Raw genomic sequence first — 21,701 nt, 5'->3', positions numbered from 1 at the left:
CAACACCACCTTGCACTGCGCTATGAAACCAACAACGAATATATCATACTTCACGTAAAGAAATGATCGATCTTTAATACTCCCCTGTCGAAGTAAGACCTTGATGCCAGCTGTGTGTTTGTCTGCTGTCACTGCACAGGTATGTTGTCCGGCTGAACTGACGGGAAATTAGTGAGGTGCTTTACGTGAGCCGAGCTAACGTCAGCTGCAGTAGTTTTAAATGCACAGTTTTGCAAGCAGAAATTACACTAAAGCGTCAACACTATCTTTTTTTTATTCCTGTGAAATGTCGTTTTGACTTTGTGACTTGCTTGTCATGTTCACAGGATGGCCGTATCCTCCCTTGTGCACGGTTTGGCCTCACTCCTCCGAAATAATGGTAAACAAACAATCACTCAATGTCAACATTTAAGTGCTTCATGCACAATCCGTTTGGATGGCAGAAGAGGATTAATTCAGGAATGGGTGCTTTGTGTGGGTGCTTTGTGACCAACCACGTTTTTTTTTGAGTATATGAAATCCTGTTACTGGAAAGAGTTCATTTGTAATTCTCACAATCCGTGTTGGGAAGCTTACTTTTGAAATGTAGGAGGTTAGAGATGACTTTTTACTCAGTTAAAAATATAATAAAGTAAGTTATCGATTGTAATTACCTCAATAAAGTAAGTTAACGCCTGTTACATTTGATCACCTCGACAACAAATGTTGTAAACTGGGCAAAAAGCTGATTCTGTCAAATTGTATTTGGAAAACTCTGTTCACCAGATGTGCATTAGACAATGCTTAGTGTGGTCTTGTAATTTCTTGTAATGATTCTTTGCGGATGAAGATGTGCTGCTCAAATAAACGAGCGGTACCGTCTGCCCTCCAGGTGACGTGGTGCTGGACGGCAGCAGCACGCTGACCTTGCCGGCTGCCACCTTGCAGCAGCTCACCCGGCTGTTTGAACAGTACTTACTGTCCAGGAGTCAGCAGCACGGGTTCCTCGCGCTGCCCTCCCACCCTGCCGACACCGCTTCCCTGCTGCAGCTGCAGTTCCTGTTTGACGTCTTGCAGAAGACCATTTCTCTCAAGGTGGGTGAGAGTGTTGGGTCAGCCGGCCACCCAAGTGGATACTTGTCCTATTACATGGGGCGAAGATCCTCAAAATAGGAGCACATGTGGTTGTCTTGACACTGTTTTATGTCAGTTGTGTGAGACTTTTGTGCTTTTACAGCAAAGAGAAATGTATATATTTGAATTTGACCTCCAATGGAAGTGTGTTTTGAGGTGTGACTAGTGGGGACATTTGATTTCTGACCCCTTGTGTTTATTCATATTTACATGCAGCTCATCAACCCGCCAGGAGCGAGACTCCAGTCTGTGGTGAAAATCTTCCCTTTCAAGTCTCTGAAATGTTTGGAGGTAGCATCAGAACACTTTTGACAGTAATTTCTTGTTGTTTTCTCCTTATTTCCTCTGAAGCCCTTTTCTCATATTAGTCTTCCTATTTGTCTTTGTTTGTCACCAGCTGAAAAAAATCCCTCCACACTGTCTGGAGGGACTCCGAGGAGTTTACTCCCAGTTGGAAGTTTTTACCTGCTCAAAGAGCGTCAGCTCCCTGGAGGTACTCTCAACCTGTTGTCAGTGACTGCTTGTGAGTTTATGTCTGACTATGAGAGAGAATATAAAGGCTTAGTAATTTGTGTGCATGTTTTTTAGGAGCTGCTGTCTCTGTGTGGTGGTGACCTGAGCTCTGCGCTGCCTTGGCTGGAGCTTCACACCCTTAACTTCAGCTACAACTCCCTCGTTTGCCTCGACCAGTCACTAGTGAGACAAACAAACAGCCCGGTGCATCATTGCTCGTTTACTAGCAGATCTTACCTTCATCTGACTTAAAACCTACTCTTCTGTTTCTTTCCTAGAGTTTACTGAACGTCCTGAAGTCTTTGGATCTAAGCCATAACAAGATTCAGGAGTGTGCTGAATTTCTGAAGGTAGGATAGATACTGCCGTTTTTTTAAATTTAGAATTAAACTTATTTACCTGCTTTTGTCATTTGATTGTTGTGCTTTGTTTCAGCCCTTGAGTGAGCTGGAGCACTTGAACCTGGGCTACAACTCCCTGCAGAGGGCGCCAACGCTAGGTCCAAATGCCAGTGCCAAGCTCGTCATCCTCATCCTCAGGAACAACGAACTGGAAACCATAAATGGTAAAGTAGACCGATATCAGCCGTAGAGCTTCTCGTCTTGTTCTTAAAACACAGACAAACAGTCTCGAGTCAGACGAGAAAATGTAGTCAGCCAATAAAATCACACAGCTGATGGAGCGAGCCAATAAAAAAATTTAAAAATGAAAACAGAAGAAGCTTATTGGCATTCAGATACACAAACTTAATAACTGAACCAGTGGACTTTTTCTTACAGCGATCCCCACCTCCCACTGTTTCTGTTAGCTTTGGATAATGTTTACATCAGATAACTTTACACCAACCTGTTTATTAGTCTATTGGGATGAGAACGGAGAATAGCATGAGAATCAAATTAGACATTTGAGCAGCAGGTTTGCTTTTAATTCGGTACTTTTGATCTTCTGTCTTTTTTCCTGCATCGCTGGCCTCTCTCATTAAACAGGTGTGGAGCAGTTGTCTTCGCTCCAGCACTTAGACCTGGCCTACAACCTCCTGTTGGAGCATTCCCAGCTGGCCCCTCTCTCCTTGCTGCACTGCCTCAACACAGTGAGGACACACAAACACACACATATCGAAAACCCTGTATTTAGTAGACACTAAATATTTATGTGTAAAATATAACATCTTCTCGCAGCTGAATCTGGAGGGAAACCCGCTGTACTTCCAGAAGACCCACCGCACCTGCACCGTCCGACATCTCTCCCCAAAAGCTGCCAAACTCAGAGTGAGTTATAATTATATCCTCATTTATCATTTTTAACTTGCTTGCTGGTTGAATCATTAAAATTCGAAAAAATAAAAGAGTCCTGCGTGGATATTTGTCTTATCAAAGCAGCGGCACTGTTCCAATAATACGAGTTACTGCAGCCGAAGATAGAAGTAGAGAAATAGAATATAAGATTTATCTGAAAGTGCAGCCTCTCCACACATATAAAACAGCTCCTCTCTACCATGTGGGAACTCCAAGGTGTTCCTGCAAAAGAAGGCCGACTCCCGCTGTCTCAGGGTCCTCTGTCATATCGAGTTCAAAATGTTTTTCCCACAAGTGCTTCTTTTCTGTTTCTTTCCAGCTCAGACTTGATGGTACCCCGTTGTCCTCGTCCGAGTTATCAGTGAGTCTCTTCGTCAATCACGTGACAATCTTGCTCGTTTGTCAATTGATACTAATGCACACATTCCTTCACAACAACTTGTAAACACATGTGATGGTAAATTATATGACTATGTAGCGTTTAGATAGATTTTTGTAAGATATAATCTACATTTATAAATACTGTATATGTAGGGTATTTTGCAGAAGGACATCACGGTGATAATACTGTTGCATATGAATAAACATTGCTATAAATGTGCCAGATTTACCAAAGAGGCCATTTATTCTGTAGTCTCTGGACAGATGTCACAAAGTCACATGCAACAGTAAAAGATCAAAGAGGACCACATTGTTTGACACCAACTGAAACATGCAAATCAGAAGCACAGGTATAAAAAGCTAGTTTTTCTGTTTAATAAAAGAGCACTCTTCTCTGCAGGTTCTGCCAAAATCAGGTCAGCTGATCGTCCACGCTCAGACTTTACCTCCGGTTGCCATGCCACCAGGACGAAGTAACCAGGAAGTATCCAGTGGAGCAGGGGAGCTGAGTGACAGCATGTCTGTCGGAGAAGTGGGCGTCTCGCGCTTACGCAAGAAGAAATCAAGGGTAGGAGTAATGCACCTATGTGTCAATATTTTCTTTTCTTTGATGTTCAGTGGAAACTAAAGCCTTTTTATAGCTTCTTGAAATAACATGTACTAATAAGTCATTGCAGGCGGCTGTGGATGACAAAGACAAAATTGCACATCTATGTTGTCTTTCAGAATAAAGTGAGAGTGCGGAGGGCCAGCATATCCGAGCCCAGTGACACTGATTATGAGCCCAGGACCATATCCTCCACACAGGGTTTGTTAGCAAAGCGCAAATGGGATTTTAAATGACTGTATTATTTGTCTCTTTTAAAATAAGAATTTTTTTTTTTTCTAAACTTATCATTTCACCACCAGACATCGTCCTTCCCCACCAGCAGGAGATCGAGCGCATGTCCAGCTTCAGGGATCAGCTGGGGGAAGACTGGCTCAGATACCAACACCACTTAGATGGACCGTCAGATTCAAACATCCCCACCACTGTCGGTACAAACCAGCCAGCTCCTCATCAAACCATCTCCAATGGCCTCGACATCACCACCCCATGTCCACCCACCACTTTTGGGCAGCCGCCGTCTCCGTCGCCTTGCCTGGAAGTCCCGGACGTCCTCCCTCCGCCCCTTCTCTCCTCAGAACAGAAGGTGGAGACAGCTGACATAGATGCAGACCTGGATACAGACTTCACCTTGCAGTGGCCCGGTCAGATCACTCAACAGACAGACTCCACATTGGAGGACAACGTGGTGGACGGCCAAGCGGCGAGCAAGGGAGCCGTAAGCTTACCTCGGCCGAGCCCGGAGTCCCAGAGGTCCGTGAGAGCTATGAGTGGAGACACCAATCCAGAAGAGGAGAAGGACCTTGGAGGTAGGGCAGTTAAAGTTTCACTTTTTATCATTAAACACATCTCGAACTGAATTCTTCAATTCTGATCTCCCCTTTTTGTCTTGTCAGTGGACCTGTGTCACCCGCTGCTTGTCGGTGTCCTTTCTGACAAAGAGAAGCAAAACAGTGTAGATCAGGAGGAGAGGAAGAGTGGACGGGAGGTGTTCTTGCGCATCAAACAGGGCCTTGTGCTGGAGGTGGACATGCAGAGCGGCCGGGAGAGATGCCGTCTGGAGCTGGACAGTCTCGCCCGGGTGGAGACGACAGAGGCTGCATGGGACTGTGGGGTAAGAGGAGAAAGAGATGGAGGTATAGGGAATCGCTATTATGTATAATATACTCCATTAAGGACTCGATGAGAGACTATGACTCTCTTCCAGGATGCAGAGAAGCTGTTTCCAGCTGTGGAGCTTCACTTTGACTACATCAACAAGGAAAAAAGGAGGAGATGCTACGTCTTGCTCGATGATGACCCGCAGCAGGCACTGCAGGTTAGATAATACAAACACACACACACACACACACACACACACACACACACACACACACACACACACACACACACACACACACACACACACACACACACACACACACACACACACACACACACACACACACTTTGGAGTCCTGTTAGCAGAGGAGTGTTTGGAATTTATCCTGCAAGATGGCACACAATCGCAAAGACTGAAGATTTTCGCCCACATGGATCACCCCGGCTCTGTTCGCATACTCTACGAGTCTGTTCATGCTCCCAGGCTGCCCTCCACTCAGACTCTCTGAACTGTTTGTTATACTCTTGAGCTCCACTGAGAAGCTTCATGCAACTCCTCCAGTTTCTAGTTTGCACTTGAGTAGTTGCCCGATAGAACTTAAAAAACCGATTTGAATAAATAACATCAGTAGGGAAATGAGGAAGCAAACAGTGAAAACCTATGTTTTAAATGTGAAAATCTGACTTTTTGCTGACTAGGCTCTGACTGATATACTGTCTCATGTGGCGGAGGAAAACCAATGCCGCGACTCCAAGCTGTCGCCCAGGTGTGTTCGTCTGCAGTGCCTTCGCTGCAAGTCGGAGTTCACGCTTCAGGGAGAGGCTGATGAGGAGGAGGTGGGAGGAAGAGTGAGGAGGAGAGGAGCTGTGATGCTACCACAGGGAGTGGGGGAGCGGGACGGGGAGGAGCCGACAGAGGCAGATTGGGATGGTGATGGCAAAGGTGAGAGCAATGAAAGAGAAATTGGCTTTCAAGAAACGCTTCGCAAATAGAGGCAAGAAGAGGCCTGTGCTGTACTTGATGTACCGAACACCTGTCATTTAACCACAGTATTTTTCTGTTTCATATTGAAAGCATTTTTTTTGGCAGGCTATTGATCAGAAAAAAACCCTGTAAATTGTCAATTAATTTATACCTGTAGATCTTGGCAAAATGGTAAAGACACAAAAAAGAGAAAAAGGCAACAAACAGAAAATGTATGAATAGGTTAGAGCTGAGTATCAAGAAAATGTGAAGGAAGTAATGCCAAATACTTTTGATCTGTTTTCAAAGGCCAGATGTTCGAAAGTATTTTGAAAAATAACAAAATTGTGGGAAAAAAACAAAAGAAATGGCATTTGACTGTTAAAAAAAATGTACTTTAAGTACAACAGTCCAAGAAAAGTGAAATTTGGTTTTAGTTTGTATCTGAATCTGTCATCTCCAGATGTCAAAGATGCCCACACACACACGCACACGCACACACGCACACACCACAGCCTTGACTGATTCATACTTCAATCTGAGTCACACAGTCTCAGATGAGTCATGCGCAGTTCCACATACTCTCGACTCCTTAAAACTAAGCATGAGATGCACTTAGCTTTTACACTCTTTGTGATCAGTGTCAGTGGACTTTGTGGTTAAAAAAAAAAACTGCAGATAAGACAGAAGACAAGGTCACACTGAAAGCGGCGAGTTCATTTGACGGCAAAACACTTCACTGCTACTCTTCGCCTATCAGGCTCCCAGTGGCAGCCTGCACAGGCCGGCACTGCTTCACAAAACAAAACTTTGCTCTCAGATGGGCTCGGGTGAAGCATCCCAGGAGTTATCTCCTCTCTTTTATTGCCGAGCTGCCCGTGCCGCTGAGTTCCCACCTCCTATAATCAGCAGGAGACAGATAATACCCTTTGTTCCGGCAGCCGCCTCCCTGCAATCCAGCGAAACCTGACATTAAGACCTGCTCGGGCACGCACAAACAGTGCACAGGCTTTGTTCGACAGATGTTTTGGGGATTTTTTTTAGAACCGCGCTCCTTTGCTTGTGTGTTAAGTGAGTTCCTTTTTCACTCGCACGTGTCTCAACCGAGATGTTTGTTTGCCTGTTGGTTAGAGAAATACATGTCCTGCAGATACGACCAAATTCTTCCTCTTACTAAATGAATGCGTGCAGGTTATTTGGTTGTCACAATCATCAAACGTTCTTCAAAATCTCTAGTAAACATAGACCTGTAACCATCTTTTTTGTGTTTTGTTTGTCAGAAAAAAGTCATATTTGTTCAGAATGTGGCTGTGACCATGTGGTTCAGGTTGTTGGCCAACCAACTCCCTACAGCAGTACACCCAACTATCGCTCATCACGGCCTGACAGCGAGGACGGTCATCTCGATGTAACCCAGAGCACTCGGAGTGTCGACAAGGTCTTTCTGATCACTTAAATCATTCTTTTTCTGTTTGTTTCCCCTTGTGGTGTAATTTATTTTCATAATTGTTCAAACAGACTCTTAATCATTCCCATGTTTTCTCTGCATCGCAACAGGATGATTACACAGATGGCAATAACAGCAGCAGTTCCATCCCGGAAAGTGCTACCACTGTAGAAGATCCTGCATTTGTCACCGCCCAGGAGAGCTCCTTCTTCACGGGAGACGCTCCAGGTGACACCAGCAGCATCTACTACAACACTGACAGCCAAAGTAAAGAGGAGCTAGCGGGGAGCTACCGCTACACCGCTATCAGTGCTACGCCACCTCAAGTCCAAGTCCAGCGTGCAGGGCGATCCACGCCACATGGTGAGATTTCCCTCTGTCATTAGGTCTTCTTCGTCCATGAATGACCGATGCAGACTTCAATCACACAGTGGACACACACAAGGCTCCATTCACACTATAATGTAAGCCGGTATGCATCGGTCTGCTACGTAGAGGAGAGATGGAGTTTGTAGCCCTCCCGTCCCAAGCACAGTGGCCACAGTTTGGACACCATCAATGGAAAGCAAGTCCGGCAGCGACTCCACTGTTGTCGCGGCTGCATGTTATGCCTGTTACCGCATCCCACAGGTGGACGTGGGGGCCAACGGTCATGGAAGTGATGGGTTCATATTCAAGAAGAGTGGTTTCACTCGGGGTTTAGCACCGTCTGTGTTCCTGTGCTCTTTTAATGATGAATTAAAGGTGTAGAAGCAAAACAAACATCTTCCTTTTCTGCGAGGAAACAAACTAACCAACTTCCGTGCTGCTTTTTAAGTTTGAACCGACAAGCCGACGACTGAAACAGTTAACGGTTTTGATGATGTGTCAGCTATACACTTTTTACATCCAAAATAGTACTGTGATGTTGGCAGGACTGTGTCTTGGAGGAGAGCCCAAACAGCAGTAAAATATAAGTGGTGTTTTATTACTTTAAATTCAAATTCTGCTGTTCATACAGTCATTGTAAAACACATCAGCTGTGGCGTGTGGTGTAAACTGTTTACGTCAGCCTTCTCGCCGCTCCCAAAGACAGATTAAAGTCTTAATTGAAAGTGAGTAGAGATGGGAAGTGTTTGGATCTTGTGGATATTTTGTGGCGCGGAAATCCTCCGAGGCTCTCTGTATCTATGTGACAGCATCTGTTTTCCCTCCACATCTGTCTGCCATTTTTAGATGAACCACATGGTAAATGTGCAGCAAGACAGATTGGAGTCATTACTGGAAGTGATGGGAGAGAAATGAAAGCCGACGAGAAGGAGAGCCGAGTCGTAATAACAGCTTTCTCTATCTTTTTTTGTGCAGTGCTGTAGTGACAGAGCCGATACCATGTAATCTGTCCCTTCTACACCGCACTCTCACAGTGGAGACGACTCATCCTCAAACCCTGGCTGTCGTTTTTTTAGTGACACACTGCACCCATTGTTGTGGAGCAGAATCTTAATATTCCTCTTTCTGAAGGTGCTTTGTCTCTGAAGGCCCATCAACCTGTGGCTTTGTGTGTGTGTGTGTGTGTGTGTGTGTGTGTGTGTGTGTGTGTGTGTGTGTGTGTGTGTGTGTGTGTGTGTGTGTGTACACCTTTTAGAAAGACATTTTTTAAAAGCCTTGTTTGAATCTGGTCTATGTTTGCACTCTCTTCAAATCAAAGCCTTGGAGTTTGTTTTGGCCTCTGCGGGGCCGTGCCCTGTCATTTTTGATTAGCCGCAACCATTCATCAGTGTTCAAATAACTGCTATTGCTGGTCTTTGGTGGATTTATTGCTCTTAAATGCCTTCTTTCTTGAGGGCTGTTGGCTAATGCAGCGCTGTGCCGCAGTAAAATCTGGCTACGGTTTCATAAAAGCCAAAAAATATGCAAGTCCTCCCACTGCTGCCAGGAAACCAAGGCTTAACTATTAATACAATATATAATTTGAGTGAACAAATAAAGTGGCCCAAAGCAATGTATTTATTTGGAGTATTCCAGCCCAAATTCAAGAGGTAACTGCTGTTAAATTTCATTTTTGGATGGTTAATGTGTTAAACTCTCCGTTTTGATCAGCTCTTGATGTGTTCGTAGAAGACTTGGACCTGCTCTCTGAGGACTTCGAGGCCGTGGACCATCGGCTGAAGCTCTTCCTCGATGTAGAGGTCTTCGAAGAGGAGGAGGAGGAGCTTCACTCTTTCCTCAAGGTTTGTAAGACGAAGGCAAATAAGTAGTTCTCAATAGCATTAAATATTCGTGGCTGTGAAATAACCAAACATATTTGAAATTTTGAGAGAAAATAATGCGTTCGTGTGATTCACAGTAAGAAAGAGATTGAGAAAATATGTTTTCGGGGTCTTTAAGTCTGTACTGGAGTTAATATGAAGGCAGGAAAAAAGAAAAATGATTTCCAGACCCTCTGTTCAAGCAGACGTTTGCCAGTGATGGCGGCCTGTGACTGATCGCTCAGATTTGCCAGTTCAATGTTTTTATGTTGGTGTTATTGTTTCTTTTGTGATTGCGGTTTCAAAAAGACCTTAAACGTGTCTCCCTGATGGCCGAACGATTCCAGCTTAATGCGTGGTGACAACTTTAAGACCTACTACACTTCATCTGTGGTTTCATCTCAGTCAGCTCAGATGAACACTGTCAGTAAATCTCCGGGGAGCTCCGCTCCTCTTCTGTTGCAGCTCCTTTCACAAATTTGTGCTCCTCTGTTGTCACTGAACCCTCTCTGAGACCTCTTTAATATTCAATGCATCCGGGAGGCTCTTCAAATTAGCAGGCTGTTGCTTTTCCCTGCGAGACACCTGGACGAAGAGCAAAGAGCGGAACAGGACCAAACAAACCCCGAACAAACCCCAGCTGGAAGCAGGAGGTCCGCTCCATTCATCTTAGTCATGTTTATTTACCCACTGACAGGGGCTGCTCCATTTTTCACTCAGCCTTTTTACTTTTTATTGTGATTCTAGAGGAAATGAAGCACCACATCGGTCGACAGGGTTGTTTTTAAACCTCCAAAGAACTTCTGAAAACTGGTTTTATCTGAGAAAACCGTTGTTAATCATGATGTCATTATGATGCTATAAAAGATGGTAGTCATCTGTGAGAGCAGCTCTTTTAAAATCAGTCTGGTTGTGTCATGTTCTCTTTTTTCTCTGGAACTTCAGATGTCGGCTGTCAAATTTGGGGAGTCAGAGGAAGTCCCCTCGCTGTTGGTTGTGTCAAACCAGCAGATCTATTTCCTGGAAATAACATCAGATGTGCAGTAAGTACAGCAACTTTTTAGGGACACAGAAAGTACCTGGTCAGGATCATACTGAGCTATTTTTTTCTCTCATTTTAAGTGCAAGCATGCAAAAATTATTATATTATGATGCATATTTGTTTAGTTTCCATACCGTATGTTGTTTACAGTATAATTGTGTTGCCTTATGTTACTTCTGATGTAAAGGAAAACAATATGCAATAAATTGTTATCATAGTTTTAAACAAAAATAATACAAAATATTAAAAAAAAAAAAAAATTGAAATCCATTTTAGTCATTTATTTTGCCCAAAATCCCCAGATAGTTTGGGTTTTATTGTGGTCTTTTTGATCAATCTTTGATTCATATATGGATGATTAGTCATGCAACTTCCAGGTGACACCAGGATCATGTGGAAATGTGTCACAAAACTAAATATGAAACGGAAACAGAAAAACGGTCAAATAAATTAAGTTTAAGTACTGTTCTTAAAAATATTTTTTTTACCAAAGAGTATAAAACTAGATCAATATGTTGACACAACACATTCCAACTTCCAACAACTCTGATGGGGACAGTGACTCAAAAGAGGGCGCCACATTGCAGGTAACAATTACAAGTTTTAATGTTGGTGAAAACTGACCGGCCTGTTTAGGATGTAGATAACGTTGCATAACCTGCACAGGTTTCTGGGTCACATCTTGAAAACACATTGACCTCAAGTGTCTGACAGTCTTTTCTCCTCCTGCAAGCTGTAGCCTCTTTGTCGCTTTTCTCTCCAGCAAAAATGAAAGTAAGATGAGGTCAAAACCATTCATGAACCATTCATGAAACACTAGAGGGCTTTTCATTTCATCAGGCCAGGACTAAACGCAGCAGTAATGCGACCGCTGTACCGGGCTGCAATGAATCTATTTACAAGTTCGGTCTTTGTCCTGACTCCCACCTGTGGTCATGAACTCTGGGTAATGGAAGAAAGAATAAAATCACAGATGCAATGAGTTTTATTTGCACTCAGGAAGTTGCGGCGTTCGATCAGTCACTCACTCAGTGACAGACATGTTGTGTTTACAGTGCTGACACTGCTGCTGTCACATGAGCCCTCGCTGTGATGCTTTTACAAAGAGTCCTTTTTTGCACTGTGCAAGAAACCAAACTAATATTTCTAACTTAATCCCTGAAAAATGAGGTATTACCATGATTTATGCTCACTAAACTTTAACAGACACATTTTAAAATGTCACATCTCCAATCGTCAGATCATATAATTCACCTCAATGTGACATTTTTCCACCCAGCAGAGGCCAGCTCACTGATTGGCTGCAGAAGAAGGACAGCTACCCAATCCTGGAGCTGAGCTACCTGGAGGTGGGGCTGGGGTCTCAGAGCATCCACATGGAGTTTGGCGATGACGGGGTGGCCTACACGCTACTCGTGAGAGACAGCGTACGCTGCAGAGGTTTTTTTGGCCGTCTGACAGGTAAAAGGAAACACTACCAAATTCAAAGTGGAAAATGTTTTCTGTTTGATGTGTGGAAGACAGAGAGAGAACTCGCTGCCCCTACTCTCTGTGTACTTTGTAACAATGGTTCAGCTCTTTCTTCAGGGCATTTTGAGGGAAGATGCTGCACAATAAACCTTGTACTCATTTTAAAAAGCTGCAGAGTTGTGTTGAGTCCACGAGGCAGGCACTGGAACAGCATGTTCCTCTCCCAGGCACTCTGCCACAGACTGAGAAACCTAGCCTACTCCCCTCACTAACTAGTACTATACCATATGTGTGCTATGTGATGCAGATTTCTGCCCCGTCCCCCTCAGTGTTGGGTTCACAGAGACTGAGCACATCCTGCCCAGACCAGCGTGTCTGCAAGGGAGGACTGGGCTGAGAGGAAAACCTTTTATTAGATGGGGGCTCCTTCTCTGCATTGGAATGTCTGGAAAAATATGGAAAATTAATCTGACAATTTGCAGCAGCAGCACCCTCCCCCCCCCCCAACATTTGGAGAAAACATGTTGGCATGGAAAAGTTTTGCTGCTCAGTTCTTTTATTTATGATTATATATATATTTTAATAAAATATATATTTTATTATGAGACTGAACAGACGCCAACAAAACTCAGACAATGCTGATTAGACAACTGTCTTCAGCTGCTGTCTGCTTGCACCTTCTTTCTATGAGCTCTAATTACACCTGCTGATGTGTTTCATACACGATCTTCTATCATTTAATGCAGTTTTGTAAATAAATTCAAGTTTTGAATACTTTTTACATGCAAATTTTATTTCATTTATTTAACCAGAGATAAGTCTAGCTGAGGTTAAACAATCTTTTTCTGGAGAGGCCTGGCTATTAGGGCACACAATGTTAACCCTCTGAGTGACCAGCATCACTTGAAACTATAGGCTATAATAAAATATTAAACTTAATTTATATAGCACAGTTCATGTACAAAAAAAAAACAGATAATTATAACAATAATCATAAATTAAAAGAAAAGAAAAGACTATGAGTTAAAACAGCAAAGATTAAAAACAGTCATCAGGTTAAAGCAATGATAAAAAAAAAGTGATCTGTCTTAAATGTATTTCGATCTGTCTACAACACTTTTCTTCTCCTTCTCTCCCTGTTTCTGTTAGTTTCTCTGCTGTGAACTTTTTCTGTCTAAATCCATAAACAGCTCATTTACTGCTTTGTAGTCCTTCTGGCTGAAAATGATTCCAGATTGCTTTCAGTGTCTCCAAAACAGAGCAAACCAAGTAAAAAAAAACCCAACATGTTTTTAATAACCTTCCAGGTGCATCCCTGCAACATGAATGAAATCTGATGTTTTTGATTTTGCCGACACGTCAAGTATCTGATGTTTGTGTTCCCTTCTCTCCTGAAGTCAGAGATAACAGAGTTGCAATCATGCCAAACGCTCTGTTTCTAATACCAAATTAACTCCAAAACAGCTGTTGTAATATTTTGCACGGAAAAGCTAAACCATAACAAAGCCTGTCTATCGTCCAAGCTGGCTCCTGTCATGTGGACGAAGTTTAAAACCACAACTGGAATGACGATGGACTCGCTGGCTGGAGGAGACAGAGAGGATGTGGTTATAACAGGGACAGTTTTCTGGAGCTTGGAGCTTCTTTCTCCACCAAAGTCTGACCCAACTTTATTGAAATGTGAGAGATAACACGAGGTCTCTGGAAGCTACAGCAAAAAGGGTTTTTTCTCTCACTTAAAAGAATTTGTCGGTTTTCATTGTTGTACTCGGGGAGATTTGGTAAAACTGATGGAGATATCCCCTCAGCGAGGATAATAGCTGTCTGAATTAACAAAGAGGAATTTGAAAATCGAATCTTTATCTATTTCCTTTCTCAGTTGTCTTAGAAATCAAACAGTGGTGTGGTTTTTGATTTCATGTGAAAATTATCAGGGGCTTTGGTGTTGGTGTTGGAAGCAGCCGGAGAGTCTGGGCCTGAAACAAGAGGAAGCTGAGATATTGACACAGACCAGAGCACCAGCGAGAGTCCATTTGTTGCACACTTGGTTCTCCACACGCTCGGCCTGTCACCTGTGCTTACTCGTGATTGCAGTCTTGGATGGCATCTCGCTAAACTGTAAACACGTTAGTTAATCTTGTAGTTGGTCTGACGCTGGCTGCTTCTCCTCAGACGTGGTACACGCTGCCAGCACTGCAGGAGAATTTGACCCGAGTCCAACACAATTTGTTTGTGAACGAGATCGAACCATCTGTTATTTTTGTCCCGAATATTTTTGATACAAACTGAAAGTCATCACTGGCTTTTTTACATTTAAAAAGAAAAGATTACACAAATAAATCTGACATTAATTTTTTGGTGCAAAGTTTTTAAAAACATCAGACCCATGACAAATAACAGGGCAGGTGTTTTAGCATTATTCATCCAAAAGCAACAGTATTTGACAAACTCCAGAATCCACAACATTTAAATGATTCAACAAAGATTTAACAACTATATAGGATATTTAAGAAAGGAGAAAGAATTCTGATGCAAAGCGTCAGTGTCCCTTTAAATCTTTTGGAAGTCCCATCTATTCAAACTTGACTGCAGATATCTTCTTTGCCCTGTATTGTTGTCGCACTCAATGACACGCTACAATTCAGAACTGTTGGCGTGACCCAGCGGATTGTGTTCCCCGACTTTTTCTCACCCACCGCTTCAACGGCGCTGAAATCTTACACCTGCAACCAGAGACCTTTTGGCTTTCTTATTACTGTTACAATAGCAGAAGAAGACTCAGATTGAATTTGGCTTTTGTGTGTAGACTTCCTTCCATGGATGTTTGGGTGGGACATTTTGAGGCTACTACACCCTCGCCTTCCTATGACTTTTACAGGTTTAGAAATACATTTTGCTGTCAGACTGAGGTCATTTTCACATGCACTTACTCTCTGATAAATGTACACAGCCCACCAAATCTTTAACTTCATCCCAAATGTCTCATGAAAGTGAGCAGAGAGATTCTCCTGTTTGAACTGTTGCACAGAGCTGCCTCACTTTCTCCAGCTGTTTCAACACGCTGTGAACTACAGTGCTGCTCAGATGTGATTCATCATTTTCAGAAAGCATCTCGGAAATATGTATTAATTTCCAGCGGTCATCAAGCGCATCTTTGGTTTGCAAATGAGCTTTGAGGATCTTAATCATCCCTCTTCCAGTCAATCTTTGGTTTTGGAATATTTGGGGGTCAGATATTTCTCAACATGCTTCACAGAGGATGCATGTCTTTCCACATGAGTCTGGACCAAAGAAATAAGACGATGAGCATTTTAATCTGTTGATTATTTTTATGATTAATCAAGATTTGTACTTGAAATCGCAAAAGAAAATAGGTAAAAATAACTCCCAAAACCCAATTTGACAGAAAACTCACAAATACGCAATTTTTAACGATATGAACCAGAAAAAATAAGAGTAATATTAACAACAACAAAAAAAAACCTTTCTTTTATCACAATGCACATTCACGAGTGGCAGTAATCCATTGGGATACACATGCACTTAGTTCGTTATTCATTTTTAGTGAGCTGAGAAATGCCTTCAGAGGTCTAAGACATTTCCAGTTGCCTTTTGCTCAGCCTGAAGGCCTATTAATCTTCACAGGCGGTTCATACAGTCCTTGTGTGATCACAAAACTCAACAGATTTTGCTGCTTCTTTTGTTGTTTTCTCTTCAGGAATTGTACGCGAGATGGCTCATAAATCGGACAGCAAGCTGAAGTCCATCTCTACCACCAGACTCACCCCTCAGCACCACCTCTGGTACGATACATACTGCTTTGGAAAAGCCTGTTTGGATGCAGTGCGAAAACAGCAGATATTTTTGATTTTATTTGTGTCGTTGCTGAAAGATGTGGTCTGAATAGTGTTGCGCACATTTGTATGTGGTTGGGCGGTGTAGGTTAAAGGGAGTCACGGCTGCAGAAGTTCTAACACTGCACATTTCTGACACATCTTTAGTTGATTACAATCAGCTTTCTTTAGACTTAGTTTTGTAAAACGGCCCCACTAAATTAGCTGGTAAACCACATCTTAATTTGTAACATGTGTTGCGCTGCAAATCCTAACACATGCATGTCCCCTTGTGTAGTTTGTTATCACCAGTAGTAGTTTTTCAGCACCTTTATTTGTATGTTTTCCTCTCTGACACAGAAGATAATAGCTTTTTATTAAGTTCTTACTGAAAGGAATGTTTCTTTTTATCATTAAAATTATAATTATATGGAAGAAAAGTACAATAAACCTGCAAAATGTGAAAAAAAAAATCCTGTGAATAATCAAACATTTCACTTAAACAGACAGACTGTATATGTCTGTGAAGCAGTTTGGACAACCTGGCAGAAGTTAAATAAATACCAATTTCCCTTTAAATTAGACACAAATGCATTCTAAGTGACACATGCTTAGACCAGCCTTTAGTCTGAAGATTGGTATATTCAGGTACCAACACATAATAACGCCTCAAATCTCCCAATTTTTCATTTGTGCTCAGGCAACACTCTCCACAGTAACTCAGTAATCTGAAAAATAAATAGAAATCAGGGCAGCCCCTTCATGTGTTCTGAGGCAGCTAACCACAGTCTCTGAACACACTTACAGTGTTTGTGCAATGCAAATCCTGTCAGCTGTTATTATGTCAATTGTCCCCTGTGATTCACAGTTACTGAGAAATTCACCTCATGAGAGTGAACTGCTTCTATCCGATGCTGCAGCACCTGCCAGCCACAAGCTACCACCACACTCTGTTACCTTCCTGTGCTTTTAGCTACACAGCAGACAGTGGAGGTGTGAAAGGAAGCTTTGGTGTTGTGTTTGTGTATGCATGTCATGCTAACACTTCATTTTCTGTGAACTGTTAGGCCTCTAGTGTGTGAAGACATCCAGGCAGATGTGGAGGATGGACAGCTGCAGTTCTTCTATATTCTGGCTTTTGTCCTGCAAGGTGAAAAATTCACGTGTTGAGGAACTTAATTATGCAGTCCACTTTTTAGATTTAGGATTTTTGGTTCTTAAAAGGAAGTTTCTTTTCCTCCTTTACTTTGCCAGATACCTGTCTGTTATCAGGAGAGGAATCTTCACACTTTCATCTGTCTGAATCTCTTTATCTCAATCTTTTAACACTTGTCTCCAGCAATATAAGATTCGAAGACACAACATTTTACGTATATTAACTTCTGAAGGTGCAAAGTTAGTTAAAGCCAGATACTTAAAATTGTGCATCTGCTCAAAGCTATAAGATAAGAGTTAGCTTGATCATAAGCATTGTTATCAGCCAGCAGTGAAGAAACTGAGAAGAAATATTACAATAAAAGCCCTGATTCAAAATCTGCGACTCCAGAATTATTGAAAGTAAGTCCCGGAAGATTTACAGATGAAAACAATCCACAGTTTTATTTCCTTCAAGATAAAAGCAGATTATGGCAGGAAAAGGAAAATATAGAAAACAGGATGTGATTTGTGGAGAGCAGGCGACGTGAGGCGCCTGTCAAAAACCCATTTTAACAGGCTGTACCGTAAAATGTGGCAGAAACCTGTTTTGACTCAGCGGGGGGACAAGTGACTGTATTGGCATGCATGTGCACTAATGCTGCATGATGCCACTCCTGTCTGTGTTGCATCAGAACATTTAAAGCCAAGCTGGCTGCAGGCTACACACAGCTGTGCATGTTCGTGGAATTTCAAGTGCCGCAATTTGAACGTCAAGATCTGCCTCAACTTGTGCTTCTGAAGATGGAGCTTTCTGACCTGAATGTTATGCTGACACTTAACTTTGTAGATGAAAGGTACTTTGTGAAGCTTTAAAAGGTCAGTGACTCGTAACTGTTGCCTGCAGTAGAAGATCAGAGATTAAAACCTCTTCTTTAAAAGTGCTTTATGCTTATAAAAATGACATAATCCAAGAAGGCAAAGTTCACTAATCTATTGGCTCAAAACCCTGAAGTTGTAAATACTTTCAGTCACTCGTTAAGATGACCTGACTAAAAGGTTTTCTGTCCAGTTGAAACTAAAGAACTGCATCTTTACTAATTTAAATACTGTATTTAAATGTTATTTTTCTTCCAGAGGACTTTTGGACTCCGTTGACGGTTCTGGCGACTCGGGAAACCCTCTACCTGCTCAAAGAGGATCACCAGTGGAGGAGAAACAGCCTGACGGTGAATGACAACAAAGAGCCGTGCAGCGGGAGCTTCACGGTTTTAGAAACGCTGCCAATCAACTGTGTGAGCTCAGTTCTCCTGTGGCCCTCAGACCAGTGCAGGATGGATATAAAGCTCTACGACGAGGTCAGTATGATGTCATCAGAGGTTTGACACAAGAAGCTGAAACATCAGGAGAAAGATGTGGATGTCACGACATAGACACAACATTGTCCAGCTGCCACTCAGTCCCATTCTTCCACTTTAACAGAAAGACCAAGAATAGAAGGAGTGAGGTTGTCCAGGGTCACTGCAGCATCCTCGGTTCGATCCAGACAGGCATCTTTTCTGCTCCTACTGCTGTAGCTTCCGATAAAACCACCACAGAATAAAGGAATGATTCACTATAAAAGACACAGGGAAACATAGGAATTTCATGCCCTGAGACACATCTGATTTAAAATCTGCATGAAAATTTAAGAAAGAGATGAACAAGTGTCTAATTTCGGCTTCTGTTATCCATTATAAACTGCATAATAGTAATAAAGCAGCAAAACAGGTATCAAAAAATGACTGGAAACACTGTAACTTAGCTTCTTTAAGTCAAGTGTTGCATTCAAAATCTGTTAGTTCGTATTTCCAATTGTCTGTTTTCAATCAAAAGTAGTTTGGGACGCTGATGTCATCTCATCATGCACTTGTCTCATCTGTGACCTCCTGAATAAAACCGAAACTGTAAGAATCGGAATTCATCAAGGAGTGTTTGGGGTTGATTTGACCAACGTGTGCGATTTCGTTCCCGTCGAACACTCAGCTTTTCACCGTGATCTACAAACACAAGCACACGATTTCCTCACTAATCACTACAAAAAAAAATTCCACTGAAACACGGTCACATTGTGTTTGATGTATATTGTTAACTACTGCATCTGCATTGAGAAATTAAGCATAGAGCTGCTTAATATTGACTAAAATAAACTTCTGTCTTTCTTCTCCTCATTCTGCAGCAGCCTGTTGCACAGTGTTGCCAAGTTAAGATCGCTTGTGATGGACTACTTAGATTTTCCTACTTGTTGTGTTTTCATGTGTTTTCTGCAGACTGTGAAACAGGAGAAGATGTGGTGTGTGCGCTCGGAGAGCAGCGAGCTCCTCCAGGGTCTGCTGGCCTGGGTCAGAGCACAGTGGGAGGCCATGTTTGGAGTAAAACTGCATACAAGTTTGCAAGACAAAGCGGCGTAATGGGAGCAGGGCACGAAAAAAGGAAAAGTCATAGACTGTGTGTATGTGTGTCTGTCTGTCTGTCTCTCTGTGTGTGTGTGTGTGTCTCCTGTGTGTTTTGCGAACACAAGGCTGCATAGGTGCAGGGAAATGTTTAGCGAGCATGAGCGAGTGTGTCTTTATTTTCTCTCTACACAGTCTGCACTCAGTCTGGTCCCATTACGCTTGTTGCTTCAAGCCAAGAACTTGGAAATGATTGCACTCATTCATGTGGCACACAAGCCTGGTTGCATAATTTTTCCTTCAAATACCATCCCACTGAACCTTTCTACAGCTCAAATGGAGTGTGCCTTGTTTCTTTTGTAGATGCCATGTTTTTCTAATGAAATGCACCTTAATGCATCTCATGGTGTTCTCAACTCATCTGTAGCACCGAGAAAATATGGGGCAGATTTGTGGATTTGGAACAGAAGGCATTAAGCTGGAAAGAAGAAATGTTTTGTGTGAGGATTTGTTGGGGAGTAAAGCGAAGAGCCGAGCCCGAAATACATCCACCCCCTTGTTAAACCGGATGCTCCCTCCTCTCGGTCTTAGGGTGCAGTGAGTTGTGGCATCACGCGCTCAACACAAGGCTTCTAAAGGATCAAAGCTCAAGACACTGTCATCCAGGGATGCCTCTTCCCGTTAGGGTTTTACTGTGTGTCTGAAATTCGGTGGACTTCTCAAAGAAGAACAGTAGCAGTTATTAAAGATGTTTATTTTGGGTGTTTTTGTGATTTATTTTTTTTCTGAAATCCGGCACTGTCATCATTCAGTAAGGTATAATATTGAGCATCTCAACTTATGTTTTCTTTTAGTTTATACATCAGCTTATAATATAATACAGAACTTATACTCCTGTGTGCGTTGTATATGTAGCCACTGTGATGTGAACCTGTGTACAGATGCAGTACGAATCATAATGAACTCTGTCGATTTAGATTAACTTGTATAACTTAATTTATTTCTTTGTTTACATTTTTTCATAATGGGTTGCTGCAGAACAGTCTTTTATTTTTATATAAATGCATGATGTGTACAAAGGAGATGTGTTTTGTTATTTATTTTTCACAAACTTCCTACAGAATGAAGTTTACTTTCCACAGAATATGTGTGGCCCTGTGTAACAAAGCATGTCCCTATAAATCACTGGTAATCCCACTTCATACCACCACGATGCAAACCACCAAAAATGGACTGTTACCAGAAATGATTGTAAAAGCAGATAAAGTCCAGCTTTTGCAAACATGTGCAAAAAGCCTAATGAACAATGGTTGGTTCTGTTCATGACCCACGACCCCAGCCTAATTACCAGAGCTATGTCTTTCTAATCTTCCTCCTCACCATGTCACCGGCTTCATCTGTGTGTCTGATGATGTTCTGTTGTAGTTTGTATGACCTCAGAAGCTCGATCTGGAATATTTGACTTGAAGGTGTCACAATAAGTCCTGATGAAACTTGCCTGCTGTTCGCCACAGCTGTGACACACTGCTAGTGTCTGACAGGTGATTTGTTCAGTCATCCCATTTGTTGGCAGCTCACTGTGTCAGTGCTCCAATTTGAAGACAGACCTGTGGAAAATTGAAATGTTTGCAATTTGCAGAAAATAATTGAGGATATTAAATGATGTCTTCTAATATCAACCTATTTCCTGCTCATTATGCCCACTCCACACTTCAGCTTTTGTTTAATTTCTTCATTTTCATTGGATCAGCTTCATCACTGCATTGTTTTTGGCTCCGCAGGGAAGCATCAGCAGTGAAGGGATGATAACAAGTTTCAGGAGAAGTCATGTATGTTATTGGACCAAGCTCGACTCCTTTTGGTTACAACAGTGTTCTTTCTGGCCACTCGACGCCTAACTGCCAATCCTGCCTCTCCAAGCGGAGCTCCATTTGAGTGCGGGCTCAGCTGTTTGAAAGGTATGTTAACCAATTTCACAGTGTAAATATTTCTTTAGCCACTGGTATTGTACATGTGCTGTGCACATGCTTGTTGGAGACCTGAATCACCTTCAATTGCAGCCACGTGGCTTAGAAACCCCCCTCCATCCCCAAAGCAGTGAACAGCAGCTGGTTTACACACAAATGACTGGTGACTACTCA

At 42.4% G+C, this 21,701-nt stretch overlaps 1 protein-coding gene across 6 annotated transcripts; it reads left to right on the top strand.

The window, feature by feature from the left end:
* Positions 1 to 19,660, top strand: stk11ip (serine/threonine kinase 11 interacting protein). 6 transcript variants are annotated; one of them, XM_069698166.1, is made up of 26 exons: positions 1 to 139; positions 327 to 379; positions 872 to 1,074; positions 1,330 to 1,404; positions 1,511 to 1,606; positions 1,702 to 1,809; positions 1,905 to 1,976; positions 2,062 to 2,191; positions 2,613 to 2,716; positions 2,805 to 2,894; positions 3,241 to 3,282; positions 3,703 to 3,870; positions 4,029 to 4,110; positions 4,212 to 4,718; positions 4,806 to 5,023; positions 5,117 to 5,227; positions 5,710 to 5,953; positions 7,255 to 7,412; positions 7,532 to 7,784; positions 9,522 to 9,631; positions 10,595 to 10,692; positions 11,974 to 12,152; positions 15,880 to 15,964; positions 17,062 to 17,144; positions 18,266 to 18,486; positions 19,438 to 19,660. In XM_069698166.1, the coding sequence occupies exons 2-26, from the start codon at positions 328 to 330 to the stop codon at positions 19,576 to 19,578; spliced, it is 3,630 nt and encodes a 1,209-aa protein (XP_069554267.1). In that variant the 5' UTR covers positions 1 to 139; position 327; the 3' UTR covers positions 19,579 to 19,660. The 6 variants fall into 6 exon arrangements, with proteins under 6 accessions (XP_069554267.1, XP_069554266.1, XP_069554265.1 ...); XM_069698165.1 differs by having other exon boundaries at positions 11,971 to 12,152; XM_069698164.1 differs by having other exon boundaries at positions 9,519 to 9,631; positions 11,971 to 12,152.
* Positions 19,661 to 21,701: the final 2,041 nt, after the last annotated feature.

Source organism: Brachyistius frenatus, unplaced genomic scaffold (genome assembly GCF_029030835.1).
Source record: "Brachyistius frenatus isolate BFR_SWC_R1_liver_20210118 unplaced genomic scaffold, ASM2903083v1 Contig_26, whole genome shotgun sequence".
NCBI lineage: Eukaryota > Metazoa > Chordata > Actinopteri > Embiotocidae > Brachyistius > Brachyistius frenatus.
This window is presented reverse-complemented; position numbering and strand designations above follow the sequence as displayed.

Excerpts from the sequence above, each read along its gene's own strand:
- stk11ip (XM_069698161.1), top strand. The coding sequence starts at position 328 with ATGGCCGTATCCTCCCTTGTGCACGGTTTGGCCTCACTCCTCCGAAAT. Across the intron at positions 2,895-3,240 it reads CAAAAGCTGCCAAACTCAGA|CTCAGACTTGATGGTACCCC; the intron begins GTGAGTTATAAT and ends GTTTCTTTCCAG. Across the intron at positions 5,024-5,116 it reads AGGCTGCATGGGACTGTGGG|GATGCAGAGAAGCTGTTTCC; the intron begins GTAAGAGGAGAA and ends ACTCTCTTCCAG.